This window comes from Pelophylax lessonae, assembly GCF_965119305.1.
Source record: "Pelophylax lessonae genome assembly, chromosome: 1".
NCBI lineage: Eukaryota > Metazoa > Chordata > Amphibia > Anura > Ranidae > Pelophylax > Pelophylax lessonae.
Window position 1 is genome coordinate 597,150,147 of NC_138768.1, and position 26,223 is coordinate 597,176,369.

The following is a 26,223-nucleotide window of genomic DNA, read 5'->3' on the forward strand; positions in this document are numbered from 1 at the left end:
TATGCAGACCAAGACCACATGCAGAGATCATACTTACAGAGTTGTAGAGAGATATGCAGTACAATATTATCAGGTGGTTTACCTCTTTAGCATCTGTGGGAATTTTGAAATACCAGTTGTGGTCGGTCTAGCCCTTTAGTAAAGGGATACAGGGTATCATATTAAAGGCTCGGGATTTAAATAATATTATGAACGTCTTTGACAGTAGTGGGATATAGGAATTCTTATATTCAGGATGTTATCCACTTAGCTGCTGAAACCACATGCATGTTCTTCATATATGCACTAGAAACAAGCCACGTAAATGACTTTATGTGTTCACTGTAACGAGCATGCAGGATTGGGATAGAGCATTCAGCACTTTTAGTCAATCCTAAATCAAATACTACTGTAATATTTTTCAGCCCAATACTATGTTTATTATAGGTGGTTATTGAAGCACAAGGACTTGAATCGCTAATAGCTGCAACTGCTGATGAAGGAGAGGAAGACTTGGAGTCATTTGCTGGAATGTCAGCCATCCTGTTTGATGTCCAGCTTCGTCCTGTAACCTTTTTCCAGGGTTATAGTGATTTAATGTCAAAAATGTTTTCAGCAACTGGTGACCCAATAAATGTAGTGAAAGGACTGGTGCTTCTAACAGACCATTCTGAGGTAATAATGCACACAAGTTTGCATTACTTAATTTTGTGTATATGTCTAAGTCCTAAGTGTGAAAGAAATTATAGTACATATGTGTTATTTCTATACCCGCTACACTACAAACTGATGATTAAGTATACATTTCCAGCACTTACTAAATGTCATCTCATGCTGCATTCCATAATGCTATCCCCCTTCACACATGCCTAAGTTTTGCAAGCATACGTATTTTCACTCAACGTCTCACAGCTCACACAACACCTCACAGTATTGCATATCACCACTCCAGCAACCTTGACCTGAAGTCTGTCAAATATATTTGAGGTGGGATTTTTTGTATTATTATGATTATTACCTTAGTTATTTTATTAAGCAGCCCACAGCAGCCACACTAGTTTTCTATTCCATAAAAGAGTTTTTGGTGCTGAATCTAGTGCTAGGACAAGGTCATCCAGTGCCCAGTGCGAAGATTCCAAACTCCAATGAATCCCCCCACTTTTCCCTTTTCTACCCTTAATGTGTGAACAAGATTGTCTTCTGCTGCTAGGATCCCACTCCTTTTCTCAATGAAAATGCACGAATCTGGGGGTGCCATATCAATTTCACATGGACCTAGAAAGTGTGCAGGGACATCATGGGACTTGACTGCTGTGTGTTCCCTTTGCTGCTTGTGAATATTGCCGGACTGGCTAGAGAAAAAACAAAAGGTAGAGGCTCAGATGCATATATTTAGAATCCTAGGGCCCCATAGCAAAATTTTTAAGGGCCACCCAACAGAAGAAAGAAACACTATTGTACAAGCCCCCAATTGCCATGGCATTGAATGAGGGACTAAAAAGGATGTGGCGCTGGTAATACAGTAGGTAAAAATCTGTGCACAGCACTGAGTACAGAATGAGGTAGTGTAAAATAGATAGCATGCCACACAGAGTGAAACAATGCAAAAAAGGAAATATACAGCTCAGCATACAGAATTAGGCAGTGTGGAAAATAAAATGTTCAACAAGGCTTAAAATTATGGCTGTTGGAATATCCAAACATTGACTACATCTCCTTGGAGACAACTTTCCACCCAGATTCTTCATTTTTTTTAGATATCAATGGTCACTCAAGGCTCAAATTTGGATTTAGCAGGAATCGGCCAAAATTGGAGCCATGCATGGACAACATTAAGCCTCCAGTAGGGGCATACTGTAGGGCAATATTTCTTTAACACAGCCTTCAAGTTCTGATTACATTTTATCAGGTGTGGAAAAAACTGCCCACTGGCTCCATTGTAAACACCACCTTCCTGCAGGTCTAGGGGTGGGGACAGTTAGGGCAAAGCTTTACTAACTATAGGTCTGAGATAGGCAACTTTTGCTTACTGTGTGCACTTAAACTTTGGCCTGCTAGGGGTCTGTCCAGTCTAACATATAAGTACTAGGTGGCTCATTCAGTTCATTGAGTACTACATGTTGATGAATCATTCATAGCTATTAATTGGCAAATTTGCCTGGGTTTAATTTGCTAAGTGTTTGGCCAGTCTTGTGCAAAGTTTGTAAAATTCACTAAAGTCTATAGGAGGCAAATCCTGTTGTTAAATTCTTATCATTTCTAGGGCTAATAGGCAAACACCTGTCAAAAAAGGTATGGAAAGCTGGGCATTGTCATGGGGATAATATATCAATGTAAAAAGAAAAAAGATAGCATAAAGCAAAGAGGTTTTTTTATACAGCTTCAAGGGCAACATTAAAAATAAACATATCTTTAAAATAACATGCTTGGGGGATACAATACAATTTTCACAACATACACTGAGCTGACTGTGGAATTGATTTTTTCTTTTTGCTAATAGTTTGGCTCTGCATACAGCAACCAGAAGAATTAATATACAACATAGGATACAGCAGTGTACTGTACAATTGGCAAGTAGCAGGATATTTCTAATCAGTGATCAAAGGCCAAAATGTACTATAGACAAGAAATACAGGCTAGTATTTTACTACAATAATAAGATAATAAAGTAGTGTAAATTGGCCATCAGAAGGACAACTTTAAGAAGCAAAGCTAGGCCCAAATATACTAGAGAAAACAGCACAGGCTGGGGTTTTACTGCAAGCATTAAGACACAACAGTGTAAAACTGGCCAGCAGTATGCCTTTAATTTATTTTATGGGGATAAGGGGTGCAGTAATGTAAAATTATATAATATTAGGTGGTTTAACTGCACACTGTTCTTGCACCTCACTTTTTTTTTCTGTCAAGCCTAGCAGCATGTTGCTGACAGAAGGCAGCTCCAATTAGCATAAAAATATACCCCCACCTCCACAATTAATAAACCCAAAAATACCACCCCTAAAACAAAAGCCCATTTTGTGAAATCAACTACAAAATAAAATTACCTCAAATAAACTTCAAAATAAAGCAATAAATAAAATACAAAAAAAAAAAAAAAATGAATTGATTTGTAAGAAATAGCAATCAGAATTAAAGGAGAGTTTCCTGTCTGATGATATTTGTCAGCTTTACCTATGCTTTCCCTACAATAGGTTCCATTGCACTACTATGGCAACCCCCTCAACTTTTTAAAGTGAAGTGCTTAACCAAAAGGCCCCTTCTAAGCTGGCTGGACATAGGTTAAAAAACATGCAGTACATTATGGTTTAAAAACATTTTTCCAATCTGCAAATCTTGAACGTGCAAGATTTGCCTCAAACTTTGGTAGCAAACCTGAACCTTGTCCCTAATTATAACATGGAGTTATTGGGTCCAGCAAAGTATACACTTTTAATAAAGATTAGCTTTTGACGTGTAAATGCTATATATATTTTAGCAAAACTTAGCAAGCCATAACCTGTTTAAGAACCTATGGAATTAACTGGCTGTCCCCAGTGAAATTGTTCCATAGCAGGCCCTGGCATGCTAACCATATCCATGTGCTCAGTTTTACTCTTAGGCATTGGAGAAATGTGTGCAGATTGGGACCATGAAAAGTATTTATTTGGAACACAGGCTGATGGCCCCAGGAATTTATGGCCCCAGTCTTGGGTAAGCTGAGGTCACAGTGAGTAACCAAGAGATAATCCATTATATCAATGCAATTATAGCAATTGATGGAAATGTAAGCATATATTTATAACTGCAAGGATTCAAACACAAACTTTGGGATTTTAAAATATACCCATGGTTGGGCTATTGTTGAAATCTGCTGCATTTGATAAGCTTTTTGTGCATATTCTTTTGTACCCTATGGATGAAAATGTAAACAAGGCTTCTCCGATTTCTAAAATTGTTTTCACGGCTCGATGGAGATTGTATGTAATGTGGGCCAAACGCACAAAAGGAAAGCATTAACAATACATGTTGGCAGTGGCGTCGGCAGGGGGGGGCTGACCTGGGCTATAGCCCCGAGTGTGCTCCCCAAAAGCCCCGGGTCTCCTGTTGCTTTTTTAAAATGATTAGCCCCGAGTCCCAAAGCCTGGGTTTGGCCGAGAACTCGGGCTACATACCTCAGCAGTGTAAGATTTATAAAGCACAAACAATGATTGGTGGGCAATCCGGGGCAGCCGCAAGGAGAGTGAATGCAGCTGTCAAGTTTCAGCATTGATGTCGGGTGTGGGCGGGGCCGGTATGCCACGCCCACCTTCCTCCCCAGACAGCTTCTGTTTCTCTATGCACGGAACAATGGGGCGGAGCCCCGCATACCGGTCCCGCCCACACCCGAAATCAATGCTACTTGACAGCGGCAATCACTCTCCTTCCTTGCGGCTGCCCCAGATCGCCCACCAATCACTGGATGCAGTGGCGTAAAGGGCACTGTGTAAACCGCAGGCAGTGGCAGCTCCTTCAGTCCGGGGACTAGCGGGGGCGGAACCGCGGCGGGAAGGGGGCGGGGCCTCGGCGGGAAGAAGGGGCGGAGCCTCGGCGGGAAGAAGGTGAGTGCCCATTGCTCAAGTGTGTGTGCTGGGTAGGAGAGGGATGGGGAAGCTGCATATAGAGGAATTCATCTTTCCCTATTCTTTCTGCAGCTGCTGAATAACCCTCCTGCAGGAAGAATAGGGGAAGATCAATTCCTCTATATGCAGCTGCCCCATCCCCCTCCTATACAACTTCTTTTGCTGGCTCACCAGTGCTCTTAACCCCCCCCCTCCAGTGTTCTAATCCCCCCTCGGTGCTCTTATTCCCCCCCCACTCGGTGCTCTTATCCCCCCCCCCACCCTCAGTGCTCTTATCCCCGACTCAGTGCTCTTATCCCCGACTCAGTGCTCTTATCCCCGACTGAGTGCTCTTAACCCCCCCACCCAGTGCACTGGACTGCCCCCTGTTCTTTAGCCCTCCCCCGGTGCTCTTCAGCTCCCCACTGTGCTTTTCATCTCCCTCCCCCCTATGCTCCCTGTCCCCCCCGTGCTCTCCACCCCCTGCGCCTTCCAACCCCCCTGCAATGCTTTCCAAACCCCCTCTTAATACTCTCCAGTCCCCCACCCCCACCCCACCGTGCCCTTCAGCTCCTCCAGTGCTCTCTTCTTCGCCTGTGCTCTCCGGCCCCCCTAGTGCTCTTCTATCTTCTATCATGTCCTCAGTCTCTGACCATCTCCTGTATCATGTCCTCAGTCTCTGACCATCTCCTGTATCATCTCTGCAGTCTCTGACTGTCTCCTGAACCATGTCTGCAGTCTCTGACCATCTTCTGTAACATGTCCTCAGTCTCTGACCATCTCCTGTATCATGTCCTCAGTCTCTGACCATCTCCTGTATCATGTCCTCAGTCTCTGACCATCTCCTGTAACATGTCCTTAGTCTCTGACCATCTTCTGTAACATGTCCTCAGTCTCTGACCATCTCCTGTATCATGTCCTCAGTCTCTGACCATCTCCTGTAACATGTCCTTAGTCTCTGACCATCTCCTGTATCATGTCCTCAGTCTCTGACCATCTCCTGTATCATGTCCTCAGTCTCTGACCATCTTCTGTAACATGTCCTCAGTCTCTGACCATCTCCTGTATCATGTCCTCAGTCTCTGACCATCTCCTGTAACATGTCCTTAGTCTCTGACCATCTTCTGTAACATGTCCTCAGTCTCTGACCATCTCCTGTATCATGTCCTCAGTCTCTGACCATCTCCTGTAACATGTCCTTAGTCTCTGACCATCTCCTGTATCATGTCCTCAGTCTCTGACTATCTCCTGTATCATGTCCTCAGTCTCTGACCATCTTCTGTAACATGTCCTCAGTCTCTGACCATCTCCTGTATCATGTCCTCAGTCTCTGACCATCTCCTGTAACATGTCCTCAGTCTCTGACCATCTCCTGTAACATGTCCTCAGTCTCTGGCCATCTTCTGTTTAATGTCCTCAGTCTCTGACCATCTTCTGTATCATGTCCTCAGTCTCTGACCATCTCCTGTATCATGTCCTCAGTCTCTGACCATCTCCTGTAACATGTCCTCAGTCTCTGGCCATCTTCTGTTTAATGTCCTCAGTCTCTGACCGTCTCCTGAACCATGTCCTCAGTCTCTGACCATCTCTTGTATCATGTCTGCAGTCTTTGACCACCTCTTGTATCATGTCTGCAGTCTCTGACCATCTCCTGTACCATGACGTCTCTAAGACTTTGAAATGTGTTCACCACATATACCGGGATGCTTCGCTTTCCATTCACAGGCCTGTGGAAGAGGTGCTGCAAATCACAGCAGGACAATGCTTGCTGGATCTGTTGGGTTGGGCAGGTGAGTGTTCCCACGTATAACATGTAAGAGGAGGGAAAAAAAATGATGGGACAATAGTCAGACATGGGGTGGTATGGAGAGGAGTACAGGGGGTCAGACATGGGGTGGTATGGAGAGTAGAGGAGTACAGGGGGTCAGACATGGGGTGGTATGGAGAGGAGTACAGGGGGTCAGACATGGGTTGGTATGGAGAGGAGTACAGGGGGTCAGACATGGGGTGGTATGGAGAGGAGAGGAGTACAGGGGGTCAGACATGGGGTGGTATGGAGAGGAGAGGAGTACAGGGGGTCAGACATGGGGTGGTATGGAGAGGAGTACAGGGGGTCAGACATGGGGTGGTATGGAGAGGAGAGGAGTACAGGGGGTCAGTCACGGGGTGGTATGGAGAGCAGAGAAGTACAGGGGGTCAGACATGGGGTGATATGGAGAGGAGAACAGGGGGGCAGATATAGGGTGGTATGGAGAGGAGCGGAGTACAGGGGGTCAGTCATGGGGTGGTATGGAGAGGAGAGAAGTACAGGGGTTCAGTCATGGGGTTGTATGAAGAGGAATACAGGGGGTCAGACATGGGGTGGTATGGAGAGGAGCTCTCCATACCACCCCATGATTGACCTCCTGTACTCCTCTCCTCTCCATACCACCCCATGTCTGACCCCCTGTACTCCTCTTCATACCACCCCATGTCTGACCCCCTGTACTCCTCTCCTCTCCATACCACCCCATGACTGACCCCCTGTACTCCTCTCCTCTCCATACCACCCCATGACTGACCCCCTGTACTCCTCTCATCTCCATACCACCCCATGACTGACCCCCTGTACTCCTCTCCTCTCCATACCACCCCATGTCTGACCCCATGTACTCCTCTCCATACCAACCCATGTCTGACCCCCTGTACTCCTCTCCATACCACCCCATGTCTGACCCCCTGTACTCCTCTCCTCTCCATACCACCCCATGACTGACCCCCTGTACTCCTCTCCATACCACCCCATGTCTGACCCCCTGTACTCCTCTTCATACCACCCCATGTCTGACCCCCTGTACTCCTCTCCATACCACCCCATGACTGACCCCCTGTACTCCTCTCCTCTCCATACCACCCCATGTCTGACCCCCTGTACTCCTCTCCATACCAACCCATGTCTGACCCCCTGTACTCCTCTCCTCTCCATACCACCCCATGACTGACCTCCTGTACTCCTCTCCATACCACCCCATGTCTGACCCCCTGTACTCCTCTCCATACCACCCCATGTCTGACCCCCTGTACTCCTCTCCATACCACCCCATGTCTGACCCCCTGTACTCCTCTCCATACCACCCCATGTCTGACCCCCTGTACTCCTCTCCATACCACCCCATGTCTGACCCCCTGTACTCCTCTCCTCTTCATACCACCCCATGACTGACCTCCTGTACTCCTCTCCATACCACCACATGACTGACCCCCTTTACTTCTCTCTTCTCCATACCACCCAATTTCTCACCCCCTGTACTCCTCTCCATACCACCCCTTGACTGACCCTTGACTGAGGGGGCCATTGGGTGGAGCTTGGGCGGTACTTACTTTTAAATATGGGAGGAGCTTGGGCAGGGCTTTTCTTTAAAATGTGGGAGGGGGTTATCAAATTTATCTTCGGGCTGAAGCCCCTGGTCTTTTTCCCACCTAGCAACACCCCTGCATGTTGGGGTCTGCATGCCTGCAATTGAGCCATTGGCTATGTAATTCAAGTACTGAATATGGTACACAACATATTGCAAGCAATTCAAACAAAGCTGGATTAAAATAAATAAGGAATGTCAACAACAGTGATAGTTTCCTTGATTTAGGAAGTTGTGAGGCTGCAAGGTCCATGATGAACTATGAAAGACAACATGTCCAATTCACAAAGCTTTAACACCAGCCTAAGGCTGTTTTTAGCCGTAACTGTAATTTGTACATTTTATTGGGCTCAACTGAAAATAACTGTCACTTTATGTACTGTAAGAATTCTTATCCTGGTGTGTTAGCTTTGTGAATTGAGCCTAATGTCCGCACATGCATATTTAAAGTAACATTGGGACACCTTTTGTTACATTCTGGATGGTTACAGTCAGAGGGTTTCAATGAAAAAAATGTGAGTGTGATTATATTTTAAAGTAATATTAGACTAAAGTAAAGTTTTAAGTTATACATTATAGTGACACACAACTTTTACCTTCTTTCATTTGCATTTGTCAGATCTCATGATCTGACATTAAATGCTGTGGAAAAATGACTTTAAAATGTTTTCTTAGATGAAATAAGGTTGATTATAATGGCAAACATATTTCAGCGTGTTCATGTTGTCCATGCAGAATTAAAGAATGAATATATCCACATACAGTATCTCACAAAAGTGAGTACACCCCTCACATTTTTGTAAATATTTTATTATATCTTTTCATGTGACAACACTGAAGAAATGACACTTTGCTACAATGTAAAGTAGTGAGTGTACAGCTTGTATAACAGTGTACATTTGCTGTCCCCTCAAAATAACTCAACACCTAGCCATTAATGTCTAAACTGCTGACAACAAAAGTAAGTACACCCCTAAGTCAAAATGTCCAAATTGGGCCCAAAGTGTCAATATTTTGTGTGGCCACCGTTATTTTCCTGCACTGCCTTAACCCTCTTGGGCATGGAGTTCACCAGAGCTTCACAGGTTGCCACTGGAGTCCTCTTCCACTCCTCCATGATGACATCACAGAGCTGGTGGATGTTAGAGACCTTGCGCTCATCCACCTTCCGTTTGAGGATGCCTCACAGATACTCAATAGGGTTTAGGTCTGGAGACATGCTTGGCCAGTCCATCGCCTTTACCCTCAGCTTATTTAGCAAGGCAGTGGTTGTCTTAGGGGTGTGTTTGGGATTGTTATCATGTTGGAATACTGCCCTGCCGCTCAGTCTCCGATGGGAGGGGATCATACTCTGCTTCAGTATGTCTCAGTACATGTTGGCATTCATGGTTCTCTCAATGAGCTGTAGCTCCCCAGTGCCGGCAGCACTCATGCAGCCCCAGACCATGACACTCCCACCACCATGCTTGACTGTAGGCAAGACACACTTGTCTTTGTATTACTCACCTGGTTGCCGTTACACACGCTTAAAACCATCTGAACCAAATAAGTTTATCTTGGTCTCATCAGACCACAGGACATGGTTCCAGTAATCCATGTCCTTAGTCTGCTTGTCTTTAGCAGACTGTTTGCGGGCTTTCTTGTGAATCATCTTTAGAAGAGGCTTCCTTCTCGGACGACAGCCATGCAGACGAATTTGATGCAGTGTGCGGCGTATGGTCTGAGCACTGACAGGCTTACCCCCCCCCCACCCCTTCAACCTCTGCAGCAATGCTGGCAGCACTCATACTGTACATCTATTTCCCAAAGACAACCTCTGGATATGATGCTAAGCACGTCCACTCAAATTCTTTGATCGACCATGGTGAGGCCTGTTCTGAGTGGAACCTGTCCTGTTAAACCGCTGTATGGTCTTGGCCACCATGCTGCAGCTCATTTTCAGCATCTTGATAATCTTCTTATAGCCTAGGCCATCTTTATATAGAGCAACAATTCTTTTTTTCAGATACTTAGAGAGTTCTTTGCCGTGAGGTGCCATGTTGAAGTGACCAGTATGAGAGAGTGAGAGCAATAACACGAAATTTAACGCATCTGCTTCCCATTCACACCAGAGACCTTGTAACACTGAGTCACATGACACCGGGGCATGACACTGGGTAGGGAAAATGGCTAATTGGGTCCAATTTGGACATTTTGATTTAGGGGTGTACTCACTTTTGTTGCCAGTGATTTAGACATTAAATGCTGTGTGTTGAGTTATTTTGAGGGGACAGCAAATGTACACTGTTAACTAAGCTGTACACTCACTACTTTACATTGTAGCAAAGTGTTATTTCTTCAGTGTTGTCACATAAAAAGATATAATAAAATATTTACAAAAATGTGAGGGGTGTACTCACTTTTGTGAGATACTGTAGTTGCAGTAATACATGTCAGGTATTAAGAAGATTGTATCTTTCAGTTTGTTTGTGCAGTAGAAGAAATATGGATGATCAGCACATTATTTATTTTGTGAAATATGAGCAGTATTTTGCAATATTATAGTAAAAAGTTTGATTCCCTTCCCCAAATTTCCCAATATTACTGACACTGTGCTATTACTTTCTTAGACTATTCAGCTGCAGTCTGGGCTACAGGCCAGTGTAGAGTTCCAGGGTGGACTGGCCATTGATATCTCAGGGGGAATGGATTTCAGCCTGTGGTATCGAGAATCCAAAACCAGTGTTAATAACCGGTAAGAGACCCTCTTATCAAGCTTAGTATAAAACAGATATCTGCCTGAATTCCAAAGCATATGAAGTTTTTTTCTTTCGAATACGCATAACTGTACACGGGTACAAAAAAAAGCTATTTCTCTTATTTAACAAGGTGCAGTTGTGCATTGAAAGATACCAACCAATAAGAAATTTCATCAATTCAGAGTAAATGGGACAATGAGAAATTATGCTGACTTGCTGTAATGGAGGAGAAGCCTTTGTACATTGCATTTTAGCCTCACTAATTAAAAGCTTATGTGCCCATGTGCCTAATTTCTTGGACACAGCTTATAAAACTGTATTAAATAATACTCTTAAATAGCTCTGCAGTTACATATAACTCATAATTTTTGTCAGTTATATTACAGAACATTTATAGGTTGAACTAGATGGAGTTGTGTGTTTTTTCAACCTTATGAGCTATGTAATTATGTGACTTGGGACATTAAAGCAAATCTAAACCCAGAAACAGAAATTTTCCTTATTGCAATTTTTCAGTCCTTAGATGTGTTGTGGTTGCATTAGTTTTCTTTTTTCAGGATTTTTTCCTTTAGTTTAATCTAGCAATTGTGAAAAGAACACACTTTTATCCAAGGGCAGTTAATTTTTTTCCACTACACTGTATCTGTGGAGGGAGCCATGGCTGTGATGCAGGCTGCCTTTCTGATTTACAAACACACCTTCCCATTATCTCCATTACATGGGGGATGGAAGAATTTGTAGCTTACAGACGAAAGCTCCGAAGGAAGATAAAATGTTTTTTGCATTCAGTTTATTTCACAAGCAGATTCAAGGACACTGCAATTCTGCCAAGATCAACAGGTACCTTCCGTACTAAAGATTTGGGAGTTGCAATGTATTGAATTTTGGTTCTTGGGTTTAGATATCCTTTAAATCTGATTTCTGGATGATCATTACTACTACTGAACTTTGAACATATGCTTATTGATTAAGTGCTCATTGTTAAGCTATCAGTGACACTGTAACACTTAGATACAGTATGTGCACAAAGGCTTCCCTTACGTGGCATAAAGACAACACAGCCTCCTGGCCATTTGTGAAAAACAAAACAGCCACACACCAATGATGTTCAGATAATCAAGACCTTATACTTAGGAATGTATCCAATGCATAGAATCTTGTGATTAAATTAAGATTTTGAAGCTCTGGTATAAGTGCATATGGATTAAGTAAAACCTGGTTACCATCTCTATGACTAAGCCCAGTGTGGATAAATCTGTCCGATGGGTGATAATCAGATGGGAATTGCTGTTTTGGCCATTGCTGAAATTAAACCTTTGAACGCCATCGGTGTTTGGCTGGTTCCTTTTTTCCTCTTGCCTGCTTTGCACGTGGATGGCTTCCTTTCAGCTTGGCACCTAATCTCGTGGGGCTCATGCTTTGGATCAGAGAATGCTTGTATGTTGTCCTGGCTAGTTCTAAATTTGGTAAGTCATATGCCCATTCAGTTTAGCAATAAACCTTCATCAGGAGCACAGCCATGAAGACAAGCATCAGCCCCCACTAAAGAACCCCACATTTATTTAAATACCTCTGACTTCTTAGCCTTTTTTTTATAAACTAGAGAAGGTTAGAACTGTTGTTTCTCCTAAATGGGTATTTTCCTGCATTTCCTGATTAAAGAAACACAACAGGAATTGAACGTCAATCTTCTCAAAATGAGGGAAAATTCGGCCTCTACCAGTTATCACCAAAACAGGTGTACCTATTGGAAGAGACCCTTTCACTCATGTTCTGGTGGCGAACTTTATGTTCCCTCTCTTTCTGCCCACTAATTGCAGTGATCCTCAGGACAAATAGTGAGGTTAGATCTACTCAAGTTCTGGTATTTTGACAGATGAATGACAGGGGAAATATCTTAAATTCTATAGGTAGTAGGCTTAATCTTGGCTAGAAGTCATGCTCCTGTGTACAACCTAGACACAGGGATGAATCTGAAGAGCTACGCAGGTAACTGCAAACTCCACAAGGTACCTTCACTTTAGCTTTTTTTTGTTACATCAGATAGGTTTTAGGATGTAAAGTTCTCCATCAGCAGTTTTAGATGAGCTAGCCATTTAAAAAAAGAACTACATTTTGTGTATTAATAAAGACGAGGCTGTTTATTCATGACATGTTGCCATATTTTTAGATTTCCGCCAAAACTAATCAACCATGTTTATGTTCCTACAGTGGGGCTATAGTCATTACAGGCAACATAACTGTTGATTCAGGGTTTGCAAATGCTGGCATGGAAACCCGCTTGGAAACTGAGTCTTCCTTTAACTTTATTACAACAGTGAAGTTTTCATCATATCCGTTTTTGGTGTGTATGCAAATGGATAAAGGAACGTTCCCATTCAGGTAATATTTTTCTTTCCACTAATAGATAGATAGATAGATAGAAAAGATATTTAGGGTGCATTTGCACTTGCAAATGCACCCACATGCCATTAGATGTGATAGCCCCATTGGGGGTTCACACGACTAGTTGCGAGAAGCAGGCACAGGGCCAATCACTCGCATGTGATTGCTGCATGAGATATTACAAAGGAAGTGGCTGCAATTGGCTGCAAGAGCCAGCAGTCTCCCATTGCTTTCAATGGGGCTGCCTCTCGCAGCTAATTGTGGGAACCCCCGCCGAGGTTCTTGCATGTAATAGCATGTGAGTGCCCTCAAAAGCATTAATGCGCCCTTAAACCTCATGTACATAATTCTTGCAGTCTTGTAAAGTTGCCCTAAGGTTACTCTGTTACTAAAATAAATGTCTTATTAAAAATTAATAAATGTCTTATTATAAATACTTACCTGTTCTGCTACCAACACTGTATACCTCTGATTTCCGCTGTAGTGAAGAGAAACCACTGACTGAAGAATCTTCAGAATTCAACACTTGTAGTGCTATATTCCAGGTCTTTAGCTGGCTGGCTGTGGTTCAGTACACTGGCCTCTACGTAATTCCGTTCCAGCGTGTCCTATGTCTCCTGTGGTACACAGTGTGGGACCAAGAAATTTACAATTTCTGAAAAGTTAGATTCTGAGGAATCTTTAGCCCAGGGTTTCTCTTCACTACAGCTGGAATCGGCAGCATGAGCAGCAGGAGAGGTGAGTGTTTTTTGTCTTCTTTGCAGGAAACACTTTATTTTAGATATTTATTTTAGCAACAGTGATGCTTTAAAGCTGAACTTCACATAAAATCTGTTGGTTATGTGGTAAGATGAGGCACAAAGCTCATGAGGAATATAGAATTCATGTTTTCTTGCACAGGAGAACAGTATACATGTGTGAGAACCGCATTACTGGAGAGAACAGAGTGAGAAAAAAAACGTCCTTCCTATACAGATTATACAAGCATATATAAACACACATAGTATATCACTGCTCATAGTTACCCTGGCAGTGGAGCATTCCCCAAGGTTTACATGCTTGTTTTTGTCTAGGGTAGTGGTCTCCAAGATGCGGCCCTTTGCTTGCTTTTATCTGGCCCTTGGGGCACTATTTCCACTGAAACCAACAATGGGGCATACTTTCCCCTCCCCACTGACCCCACTGAAGGGGCACAATTCCTCCCAATGAAACAAACAATGGGGCATAATTCTTCCTAATGACACCAAACATTGGGCGCAATGACACCAATGATGGGGCACAATTCCTCCCAATGACACCAACAATAGGGCACAATTCCTCCCACTGATACCAAAGATGAGGCATTGTTTTTTTTCACTGACATGGGACCTTTTCTACTCCCAATGGTCAAAATCAGGCCCTCTGAAAGACACTAAACTGGCCTCTTTTTTAGAAAGCTTGGAGACCCCTGGTCTAGGGAATCTTTAACACCAGTTACAGTATACTTACTCACCTTATTCCTCACTTATGCAGGCTTCCTTTCAGCTGCATAGTGGCTTCTCTCAAACGCTCTGTCAATTTCTGGCACTCTGATGTCATCTCACACAATGCAGAACCAAAATTCCTGCATTGTAAGAGAGGATGCCGAGGGCCTGTCAACCCAGAGCATCGGAGAGAAGAGGAGAGCACCAGCTGCTGGGCAAGTGAAGGATAAGGTAAACAAGATTTTTATTTATTGCCCCCCCCCCCCCCAGCCAAAAACAAGTATTTAATCCTTGCAGTAAGAGAGAAGCCCCACTGCAGTGGTAACTTTTGGACTTTAACCAGAGTTCAGCTTTAAAAGTGCATGACATAACATTTCTAATAGCAGGGAAATGCTGCTAATTGAAAATAATACTACTGCTTCAGTCATGAATTGTTTTAGATGTGCAGTTAAAAATAAATAGTATTTTTTGAATAAGTGATTATATCATTGATACCAATTTGCAGACGGTATGTCACAAAATACGAAAGGCTACCCAGCGGTAAATCATATGTGTCTCGGAAAGGAAAAGTACAGCATGTGGCAGGTTCTGAGCTTCCTCTTCATCAAGAGAACTCCAACATGTGCAGGGAAGTGTTTGCAGAGCAAGATTCCCCAGACAGCTGGTTCTGAAGGTTACCAGATACATTCCATTTTGCTGAACCAGTGGCTCTCACTGGGGGGTTGTGTATGTACTGTATGTGTTTAGTGCATGCATCAAGTTTACATATTTACATGTATTTAAGTCATTTGTAAAGTTGTTAACAATAAAGAAATTTTTGAAGGTTACTAAGTGCACTAAAATTGTAGCAAGTGTTCTGTGTTTATTCCCTGCAGTAAGGTGATTGTAGCCATATTAGTGCACTATTGCAACAAAACAGCCGAGTACTGTCTGTGATACTTTTTTTTATTTGCATTAACAGATAAATTGTCACAACAAGCTTTCTTTTAAGGCTTCAGCCTTGGGTTTCAAAGCTTGCCCTCAAAATGTAACTATTAGTGGAAATAAAAAAGCATCACTGGCAGTACTCAACTGACTTTCTGCCTGCAGTAGAAACATTGGTTGTGACATTTACAAGTGTCCATTTTGCTCTTGGCATTGTAAAGATTCAGTTATTCTTACAAATACCGGGGCACAATGAGCAAAAGGGGTGCAAGAAAAACTCATGGCAACTAATGAGATTCATCCTTTAAGTTTACAGAAGACAATAAAGGATACTTCCTGATCAGTCTAAAGATAACAGATTTTTGTCTTATTAAAAAAAAGCCTAGTTATTCTGCCTTCCTAAAAAACATTAAAGTGGTTCTAAAGTCAAAATAGTTATTTTTAACTGTATGTGTTTTCTGCATTTAGGTAAAAAAAAAAAACAACTCCCCACGGCCTATCCTACACCCCCCCCCCCCCCCTCCCATCCCTTAACACTTACTTGATTCCTCTCACCGATCTAGTGCACTCCTGGCAGCAGTGGGAGAAAGCTGCGGCATGGCTTATCGGTGTTGTCTATGGACGCACACAGTCCAAATCAGGAGTGGCACACGAGTACCCCCATAGCACACACCTTGATAAGGTGGAACTTAAAAGAAGAAGGAGTGGACAGCAAAAGCAAGGGGCTGCCAAAAAGGAGAAAATGGACTGCTCTGTGCAATATCGTTGCACAGAGCAGGTAAGTAAAACTTATTTTTTATTTTAACACCAGCAAATTACCTTTAGGGCCAGTTTACACCAAAGAAACAAAGTCCAGGTGAGTTCCAGATGCTTTTCTGCATGCACATTTTTGATGCGTTCCAGTGCATTTTTGATGCATTTGTGGTGCGTTTTTATGCAGCACAGTGCATTTTTTAGCCTTCTTTTTTCTTAACCTTAAATAAGGACATGTGCTTTCCAGTGCATTTTTGGGGCGTTTAGGTGCGTTCCGGTGCATTTTTGATGCAAAATTCCAGTACAGCCCTGTATAGGAAAAATGCAGCATATTCTACTTTTTTTTCTGGAACTGCAAGCACTGGTGTGAACTATGGTATTGGAAACCATATAACCTACTTTCCATTTTGATAGAGAAAAAACACACTAGACTGCATGTGGTGTGAACTGGCCATTACTATCACTTTAAAGAGAAAGTAAAGCCTCCTTTGCAACTTGTACCTATAGATAAGCCTATATTAAGGCTTACCTATAGGTACTGTAAATATCTCCTAAACATGTACCGTTTAGGAGATATTTACTTTGCATGCAGCCAGTGACATCACTGGCGCATGCGCTCTGAAGGAACAGCCGCTCGTGCCGTTCCTTCAGAGCCCCGTGCCGTGACCGTCGGAGGTCCAGCCAATCAGATGGGCGGATGCCGCAAACCCAGAAGAAGGGTGACACAACATGTCACCTATGAGAGCGGTGAGCCGTCGGCACTTCGGGGCTTCGTTCTAAGGTAAGTATTTCATAATGAGCTAGTATGCGATGCATACTAGCTCATTATGTGTTTGTCTTTCAGGTGTTCTTTTTTTTTTTTTTTTAATTCTGAGGTTTACAACCTCTTTAACTAGTGGTTTAACTAGAAGTTTTGGTTCTTTTTTGATCAAATTTTGTTTATTTGGAGCAGCCATGTTTAGTATGAAATCACAAAATGTTAATGCAGTTTAACCGCTTCAGCTCCATGTTTACCCCCTTCGTGATCAGGCTTTTTTTTTTTTTTTTTGCGAAACGGCACTGTGTTCTTTGAACTGACAATTGCACGTTAGTGCAACATTGTACCTTAACAAAATGTATATCCTTTTTTCCCAGAAATAGAGCGCTCTTTTGGTGCTATTTGATCACCTCTGCGTTTTTTATTTTTTGCGCTATAAAAAAAACAGTTTTTGACAATTTTGGAAAAAAAAAAAAACATTATTTACTTTCTGCTATAAAACATATTCAGTAAAAAAAATTAAAAAAATCTAATTTCTTTATCAATTTAGGACAATATGTATTCTGCTACATATGTTTGGTAAAAAAAAATCCCAATAAGCATATATTGATTGGTTGCGCAAAAGTTATAGCGTCTACAAACTATGGGATATTTTATTTTATTTTTATTTTTTCTTGTATTGGCGGGGAAGAGGGACTTATAGCGGGGCTGCGATTTTGCGATGGACAGTCGGGACACTAACTGACACTTTTGACACTTTTTGGGGGCCAGCGACATTAATACAGTGAAATATATGTGCTGTCAATGTACTAATGACACTGCCAGGGAAGGAGTTGACATCAGGGGCAATCAAAGGGTTAAATGTGTGCCTGACCAGTGGTTTACTACGGTGGGGGAGGTGCTTTTACTAGGAGAAGGCATGGATCTGTGTCTCTACTTAGCAGAGACACAGGATCCATGTCTTCTGTAGTGACAGAACGGCAGTCTGCCTTGTTTATATAATCAGACCACCGTTCTGTCAGTGTACTGAAGCATTGGCAAGTGGCGGCGGACATGGAGACTGCCGTACCTGCCAATCAGCTTCCGCTGTGTCTAATTACAGCGGGAGTGGGCCTCCAACAGCACGTGCGCGTGCACCCCAGACCTGGAAGTGCAGGATCATGTACTAGGTCATGTACATGATCCTGCACAGGTGAGCCGTATATATACAGTATACGGTCGGCAAACAATTAAATGCTGATTCGATGCAGAAGTCTGGTGTTCCCTGCTCTGTGGGTCTGTTGTAGCTAGTGCAATGGCACCATTAAAAGGTGAGGCTCATGAACCATTGGGTATCTGCAAGGGGCAGTTTAAGCTTTGCATATTGTATTTCTTTGCTTATATTAGCTACTGTGCTTTTTTTGTTTCAGTCATATGATGTTTCATGGAGAGTCATCCCATAATACAATATTTTCATCCAATTGTACCTAAAAAATATTTAGCATGCATTTCTCAGGAATGAGTTAGTAGTGCACAGAAGCTAGTGTACTAGTATAATTCTATACTGCCAGTGTCAAAAAGCAGGGACATTTCAAAGGCGAAAGATTCCAGGGAAAAAATCAACCAAAGTGCCCTAAAGTAAAATTTGGTAACAGTGCTTTATATAATACAGTGGGATTGATTTTCTAAAACTGTAGATAGCAACATCTGGTGCAGCTGTTCATGGTAGCCAATCAGCTTCTAACTTCAGCTTGTTCAATTAAGCCTTGACAAAAAATAACCTGGAAGCTGATTGGTTTCTATGCCAAGCTACACCAGATTTTGCACTCTCCAATGTTAGTAAATCAACCCCAATCTTTACTCTTTTTAAAATCAAAGACCATAGAAAAATGTAAATACCACATAATTATATTCCTATCGGATATATTAGTTTTATGAAACGAAATGCACCCTTAAAAAAAATGTCAACTTATTCTGGCCATAGATGGATTGAAATTTAGCCAGTTCAGCAAGGATCGGATGAAGTTTGATGCATGTGTGGGGATCCCTGTTTGATAAAAGTCAATCATTAGACTTTTTATAAATGAGAACGTTGGAAAACTAACGTTAATCAGTGGCTGCATCTGCTGATCAGTGTATTTTGACACAGTGGTGAGTCTTGCTGTCAGAATGCACTCAACATAGAAGATTCCTTCATCCACCAGAAATCTGTTTGTTTTTTTCTTTGGTTCGGGCAGCCCACTACCACCCATCTATGGCCAGCTTTAGTCACTAGTATTAAAAAAAATCATATACCAAGTATGCCTGGTGAACTAAGTCATTTTTTTCATATGATATACTATATATTAACTGGGCTGTAGTAAGTGTTTAATATGTTTTAATGTGTAATGCTTTAGTCTTAACTCAGTAAGAGATTTATTTATAATAGAGTAACAGCGAATATTTTACATGTACCCAGCAACATTGTTGTATCTATGTATACATCATGTACATTATTAAATTATTTGCATGCAGCTTATCACTGTATTAGCAATTTGGATCGCTGCAACTGGAACACATACCTTTTTAAGTGTAACATGAACTAACGAAAACTTGAAAATAAATTAAACTGTAAAATGTTTCTGACTGTCTTTCTTATCCTGGTTCTTGCTACAAAATCATTTAGATAATAACCTCTGAGAAGTTAGTTGATATACCATACACATTTATGTATATTAATGCATTAAAGCAGGGATCTTCAAACTACGGCCCTCCAGCTGTTACGGAACTACACGTCCCATGAGGCATTGTAAAACTCTGACATTCATAGACTTGACTAGGCATGATGGGAATTGTAGTTCCTGAACAACTGGAGGCTCATAGTTTAAAGACCCCTGCATTAAAGTCATGTGCTATGGTATTCTTTGAGAAATGTTTTCAGTTTGTTGGTAAGGTTACCCAGGGTGGTATATTGAGGGTGATTTTTTTTGTGATAATGAATAATAGTTTGAATAACAGTAAAGATTCCAATCCGCTGTCTAAACAGCAATTATATTGATCAAACTTAGAGCTTATGTATACTGCTGAGATTTCAATATTTAGTTAAAAAAAGTTTTTCCCAGTTATTTTTCAGTTATTCCATCTACATGATATTGTCTCAAGATTGACTGTATTTCAACTTGGGATTCATTACCTTTTCTAAACAGCTAACTAGTCAGGTTGAAAAAAGTACACATCCATCGAGTTTATCCAAAAGACAAAAAATAAATAAACTGAAAACCTTGCATTCTTTAGAAAATGTGTGTATGGCCATACCCGCTAGACAGAAGTCGATTGTTTGATTGACGTTTATTGAAGCGACAAATTGGAAAACTTTTTCAGTCGGTGCCTGAGGGTCCTGATGTCAAAATACAATGTCTCGGAGGGAGGATTCTTCCATTCATCCATCTTGGTGTGGATAAAAGGAATCTGTTAGCATAGCCAGCACGTGGTGAGCAAGGTGTAGTTTAGCGGACAGTAAACACACAGAGTCCAAAATGGGCAGGAGCAATTTATTGTGGAAAAGTTCAACACAATATAAACAGGCCCAGCGGGAAGGCACGCCCTTTCGAGGTCACTTATGAACTATAACAGAGGTATGAAGACTTGAAAGATGCTGACAGCGTCTGCAACGAGGAGCAGATGCAGCCTGGTTGGTCCACACCCAAAGGAGAGGCTTCCTGGTGAGAGATAGACATAGTCCCCACACAGTCCTTAATCCTAAATCCCTAAACCTTTCCCTATGTCTAAGCACTGTCCTTGTCAGATGGGGAACTTGTCCCTTCACTAGCCACTCGCATAAAGTGTGCCAAACCTGGAAGCCAGAGTCTTAAAGCGGAGTTCCGGGCACAAAATCTATCTTTTTTTTTTGTGCCCGTCCGCTTGTTCTCCTTCACCTGAAACAGAATTGGATAGTTAGGTTTTTTTTTTTTGTACTCACCTTGTAATTGTAGATCGAATATACTCACCTATTCTTCACTTCCTCCCTCTGCGCCGCGGGTCCGCCGTCACTTCCTGGCTTGCACTGATTCCTGGGAGCTGAACGTCATCGCTCCCCGGAATCAATGCGACGACACCGGCCCCGTTCGTCACTTCCGGGGCGACGCCGCATTCCCTGCTAAACAGCTTCTGGGCATGCCCAGAAGCTGTGGAGGAATGCGGCGCCGCACCTGAAGTGACGAGAGGGGCCGGTGCAGGCGCATTCTGGGAGAAGAAGACGCAGAAGAGGATCGAGCCGGCTTCAGCTGCCCACAAGAGAGATGGCAACGCTGTGGAAGAAATTTTATAAGTGAGTATTTCTTCTTGCAGGTAAGTGCGAACCGGGACAGATCAGAGGCTAGCCATTGTTGAATGTACTAGCCCTGACTGTCCCGGGGGTATGTTCACTGAAAAAAATTTTCTGTGCCCGGAACTCCGCTTTAAATGGACTCTGCCTGACCAAAAATGGCCATATGGCATTACATGGGGTGCCAGCGTCCAATCGGACAGCTGTCTACTGTGACCACAGGAAGTCTGCATTACTGCTTTGGTTGAGTGCCACCTGCAGTAGGGGGTGCAGACTGCATCTGCCTACAAGCGTTAAACCCACAGTTGATCCAGAAAAAGGCAAAAACCTTTATAGCGTATGTTTCTATTTGCTCCAAAGGGAAAAAAAAATTTCCAGGTTCCCTAAGGCAGGGATTCTTAAACTGAGGACTCAAAGGATTTTTATCAAAATGTCAAGCCATAATAATGACAACAAACAATGGCTGTATGATTAAAAAAAAAAAAAAACACACAAACTTACAAACAGTAATTAATGCAGCTATGTATTTATAATATATCATGAAGGGAGGGGGCTGAAAATGAAAATAAACACTGCAGAACATTGTTGCCTAAACTATTATGAAGCTCGCTATCTAGTCACAGCTACTGTCCTACTAGCTAAGTTGTAGGTAATACAGCTAGAGAGAGCATTTAACCAGAATTCTTTCTTTTTTTTTTTTAATTGAATCAATAAAAGGGTATTTTAGGTAATGCAATATTGCGGGAGACTGCAGCAAAAGGATGATGCCAGGTTAAGCCCCGGAAGATTTTACCCCCTTCCTGACCAGGTCCTATTTCTCTTACGTCCTAAGCCACCTCTAAGTCATCACTGTTGGGTATTGACTTCCCATCCGCAGGAGTAGCTAGGCATATAGACTTAGTCAAAGGACAAAAGGCATTAGCATATAGACACCCATGGGGGCTGTCCCATCTGGTCAATACCCCCCCTGCATCACCACTCCCAAATCAGTTTTAATCTGCCTAGCATCAGGAGTAGTCAGGCTTACCTTGTGCTGGGGCTTCAGTCTCAGCCTTCCTAATCTTTTATTTGATTTTCTTTGAAAATGTCAGTTTTTTTCTCTTACTTTACTAGCTGTTTATTTTGTCAGCTTCTAGTGTTAGTCTTCTCTTCGGATGAAGATGGATCATGCGGTGCTGGGATTCGGACTGACCGCCCTGGTTCTCCAGAGCAAAAGGGTCAGATGGACCCCCAGCCCGCCATCGAGCGTTCTGCTATGGCTCTCCCTGGCATTACGAATGACCCATCCCTGTTCGCTGTAGCGATGCAGCCGTGAGGTGGCTACCTCACAGGACAAATCTGCGGTGCTGCAGTGTCATGTCCCTGGCTCACGGCACTCCCTGTCAGGTGAGGACATCGGTTTTCCGTGCATAGAGGCTTCCCACGCCATCTGGTACAGGTAAGTACTTCTGTGTGGGGCCTCTGTCTGGGGTGGCAGTCTGTGTTGCTGTGTGTCCCCCATGTCTGTGCCTGTGTAACTCCCTGATGTGGTCCCTGCGGGGATCGCTTGTGCAGTTTTCTGTATGTGTGGGGGTCTCCTTCCCTGTGTCACTTCGGTGCATTGTTGGGGGTGCAGAATTTGTGTGGTGACCGCAGCGGAGTGAACTCGTGCGGTCCGCCATCTTTGATTTGGGCAGGCATGGTCAGCCTCTCTGTGGGCGATACTGCATGCTGTTTTGGCGCCATCCGCCGCCATTTTGGTGGGTGTAGAACGATCGGTCCGGCCGCATGTTCGGCGGCCATTTTCTTGAAGCCTCCAATGCAATCCTATGGGGCAGCCATTTTCTCTAAGACTGAAAGTCTTTAAGTTCAGCCTACTTCAGCAGCACTTCCTTTCCATATGCAGCAGGACATCGGTGGCAACACTCTGCGGGCTCTGCAGGTTATCGATCTCAATATTCCTCTGTATTATCGCTTCTGGCCCAGTTTTCTCTCTCCTTTTGGGGTCTTTGTCACTGTAGCTGTAGCGGTGGGCTGCGCATTCCGCAGCGATTTAAAAGGGGCAGTACACATTTATTGCACTGTTTTTTTCTGTGAACTTTGAGCAATGGATTCTCAGGAAAGCAAGTTCCCCCCAGCTTTAGTGGGGGTCACCAGTTCTCCTGTGGCCCCGCTGCGACCCGATTTAGCTGCTGTAGTGGCGACTTTGGTGTCTAATATGGAAATGCTGATGTCTGAATGTGCTGCAAAAAAGAGGCCCAGATTGTCTCTCTCTTCTGATTCAGATGGGGATATGGCTGCTGCTGTGAGCGTGCCCTTTTCAGGGTCCCGCTCATCCCTGGACCCCCCGGGGTCTGATGGGGAGGCTGAAATGGAGGGGGTTGATACCTCCTCCCCAGGGTCACCTGAAGAATGGGCGACCATGGATGAGTTAATTGTTTCTTTTAAGGAAACCTTGCATTTAGAGGATGAGCCCTGTCCTCCGGGTGTTGTGTCCTCATTTGGGACGCACAGGACCCGCAAGTCTGCGCAGGTTTTCCCCTGCCCAGCTGAGTTTCATTACACTGTTAATGAAATGTGGCGCACGTTAAAACGTTCATTCCTGGTACCTAGTCGGTTCAAATTGCTTTATCCTTTTGCGCCGGCTACGGAATCACGATGGTGTGTGCCTCCACAGGTAGATCACACTGTGGCCATGTTAAACAAGGCTACCTTGGTTCCTACTGAGGATACCCCGGTTTTCCGGGACCCCACGGACCAGCGGTTGGAGTCTCTAGCTCGCCATTCCTATACGGTGGCGGGTTCGTTGCTCAAACCCGTTTTCGCGTCCGTTCTGGTGGCTCAGGCGGTGGCTGATTGGACTAAGATGCTTAGGTGCAATCTCATGTCTGATGGTGTTCCGCCTGCCCGGCTGGAAATGGTGGATCAGATCCACCAAGGAGTCATGTATTTGTGTGATGCAGCCTTGAATGAGGCCCCCTTAGTGGCTCGCCTCTCTAGTGTCGCGGTACTTAACCGGCGACTGATATGGCTGAAGAGCTGGTCTGCTGACCAGTCCTCACGGAAAACAGTTGCTGATTTTCCCTATGCTGGTTCTCGCCTTTTTGGCGAGGCGTTGGATACCCTGGCAAGCGGGGTTCTGCGCCTAGATCCAATCAGGGGTCCTTTCGTGCCTTTCGGAACCAATCCAAGGGCAAGCCCTTCAAGGCCCAGGGCAGTCAGAAGAAGCCCTGGGCGGGTAAGCAGAAGTCCGGCAATGCTGGCGCGGCGGGTCAATCCGTCTCTGCCTGAAGGGGCACCCTCACCCGTTTCAGGGGTGGGGGGACGTTTGTGCGGTTTCCTCCAACCTTGGTTGCTCCAGATATCGGACAGGTGGGTTCTGGAAATCGTTTGATCGGGATACAAGATCGAATTTCTTTCCCGGCCGGCGGACAGATTCTTTCCCTCCAATCTTCATCTGCTTCCAGGGCGTCTGCAGGACTTGCATCAAGCGGTGCAGGACCTGCTTGCTCAGGGAGTGATTGTCCCGGTGCCTCATCGGGACAGGTTTCGGGGGTTTTATTCCAATCTGTTCACTGTGCCCAGAAAGGAGGGCAAAGTGCGTCCTATTCTGGACCTAAAAGCGCTGAACCGCTTTGTGCGTGTTCGGAAGTTCCGTATGGAGTCTCTCCGTTCGGTGGTGGCCTCCCTGAGTCCAGGGGAATTCCTGGCCTCGATAGATCTGAAGGATGCGTACCTGCACATCAGCGGTACCTTCGGTTTGCTATAGCAGAGGACCACTACCAGTTTGTGGCGTTACCTTTCGGTCTCGCTTCGGCACCAAGGGTGTTTACCAAAGTGTTGGCGCCGGTTCTGGGCCTACTGAGGGCTCAGGGCATTGCGGCCTTGGGTTACCTGGACGATCTACTTCTGAGATCACGTGCCAGCCAGGACCTAGTGCACGATCTGTCCACCACGGTGCAGACGCTCCAGGAGTTCGGATGGACCATCAACGTTCAGAAATCGACGTTGTCTCCATCACTTCGTCTTCCCTACCTGGGAATGATTCTGGACTCTGCTCAGGCAAAGGTGTTCTTGCCGGAGGACAAGCTCCGGACTTTGCGGGACGAGATCAGGTCCCTCAGGGACAGCCCGTCCTCGTCACTCAGGACCTGTATGCGGGGCCTGGGGTTGATGGTATCTGCCTTCGAGGCGATACCCTTTGCTCAGTTCCACACGCGGGCTCTCCAAGCCAGTTGGGCTCTCCTGGCCAGTTGGGACAGACTGCCTCAGTCCCTTGATCTGTGTGTCTCCTTGAGTCGTCAGACCAGATTGGCTCTTCTATGGTGGCTCCAGTCCCCGTCGGTGGCGGAAGGCAAGTCCTTCCGTCAGTTGGTGTGGACAGTGATTACCACGGATGCCAGCCTGTCGGGCTGGGGTGGAGTTCTGGGCAATCTGTCTGCCCAGGGCACTTGGTCGGAGGAAGAGTCCTCCCTCCCGATAAATGCGCTGGAATTGCGAGCGATAAAACTCTGTCTCTTCCAGTGGTCGGGCCGTCTTTGGGGCCGTCCTGTCCGGGTACAGAAGGACAATGCTACCGCGGTGGCCTACATCAACCACCAAGGGGGCACCAGGAGTGCTCGGGCGGCCCGGGAGGTGACCGACATTCTGTCTTGGCCCGAGGTTCATGTCCCGGCAATCTCAGCAGTTCACATTCCGGGTGTGGAGAATTGGCAGGCCGACTATCTGAGCCGCCAGACCCGGGACCAGGGGGAATGGTCCCTACACCCAGAGGTCTTTCAGATGCTGTGTGCGAGGTGGGGATCCCCGGACGTGGATCTGTTCGCATCCCGGCTAAATCAAAAGGTGGAAATACAAATGTGGCGCTAATCTTGTGAGATTAACAAAGAAAAGTCTTTGATAATAGTGGATAATAGGCAACAGTTCAAATTCTTTCCCATGGATAAGTAAAAAATTCAAAAAAAAAGGGAGAGATGTGAAGATTCTCA

The 26,223-nt window shown here is 44.3% G+C and overlaps 1 protein-coding gene across 1 annotated transcript in view; it reads left to right on the plus strand.

The window, feature by feature from the left end:
* MTTP (microsomal triglyceride transfer protein) overlaps window positions 1–15,726 on the plus strand; it is a 101,915-nt gene extending 86,189 nt beyond the window's left edge. The window contains exons 15-18 of the mRNA XM_082253218.1: window positions 427–654; window positions 10,564–10,688; window positions 12,904–13,074; window positions 15,046–15,726. Coding sequence (XP_082109344.1) covers window positions 427–654; window positions 10,564–10,688; window positions 12,904–13,074; window positions 15,046–15,211 — 690 coding nt within the window. The 3' untranslated portion in view covers window positions 15,212–15,726. The remainder of the gene's footprint in view (window positions 1–426; window positions 655–10,563; window positions 10,689–12,903; window positions 13,075–15,045) is intronic.
* The last annotated feature ends 10,497 nt before the right edge of the window (window positions 15,727–26,223 follow it).